Source organism: Myotis davidii, unplaced genomic scaffold, assembly GCF_000327345.1.
Source record: "Myotis davidii unplaced genomic scaffold, ASM32734v1 scaffold937, whole genome shotgun sequence".
Lineage (NCBI taxonomy): Eukaryota > Metazoa > Chordata > Mammalia > Chiroptera > Vespertilionidae > Myotis > Myotis davidii.
This window is the reverse complement of record NW_006288252.1, coordinates 1,694,067-1,694,469: the sequence shown is the minus strand read 5'-3', so window position 1 is coordinate 1,694,469 and position 403 is coordinate 1,694,067. Positions and strand designations below refer to the sequence as shown.

General features: G+C 69.0%; 1 protein-coding gene across 1 annotated transcript in view; it reads left to right on the top strand.

Annotated features, from left to right (window-relative positions):
• The first annotated feature begins 68 nt into the window (after positions 1-68).
• SH3BP2 (SH3-domain binding protein 2) overlaps positions 69-403 on the top strand; it is a 35,082-nt gene continuing 34,747 nt past the window's right edge. Inside the window, exon 1 of the mRNA XM_015561568.1 lies at positions 69-326. Coding sequence (XP_015417054.1) covers positions 318-326 — 9 coding nt within the window. The 5' untranslated portion in view covers positions 69-317. The remainder of the gene's footprint in view (positions 327-403) is intronic.

Here is a 403-nt window from a genome sequence, read left to right as displayed (position 1 = left end):
GAGAAGCCTGGACAAAGGGCAGGCTCCCAGGTCCCCTCCCACTGGCTCTCTGGACAGAGGCCTGAGTCCACCAGGAGCAGCAGATTTGGGGAGCCACCCGGTCTCCTGGCTGCTGTCCTTGGAGCTTCAGTGGGACACTGAGGCCAGCGCCTGCTTCTCCCACAGCGCTGGGCGCCCTGGTGCCAGGACCCAGGCCAGGCACGGACCCTGGAGTGGACAGGCCCACAGGGCAGAGGGCAAGGCCTGCTGGCGGTGCCCACAGGGAGCAGCTCAGCCTGTCTGGCCGCCCTGCCACCCTCTCCCTCAGAAGCACTTGAATGAAAGGCGTAAGTGTCTGTGCTCAGGGCATACCCCCCCCCCCCCCCCCCCCCCGCCCCCTCGCTCTCCCCCCTCCCCCTCGGCC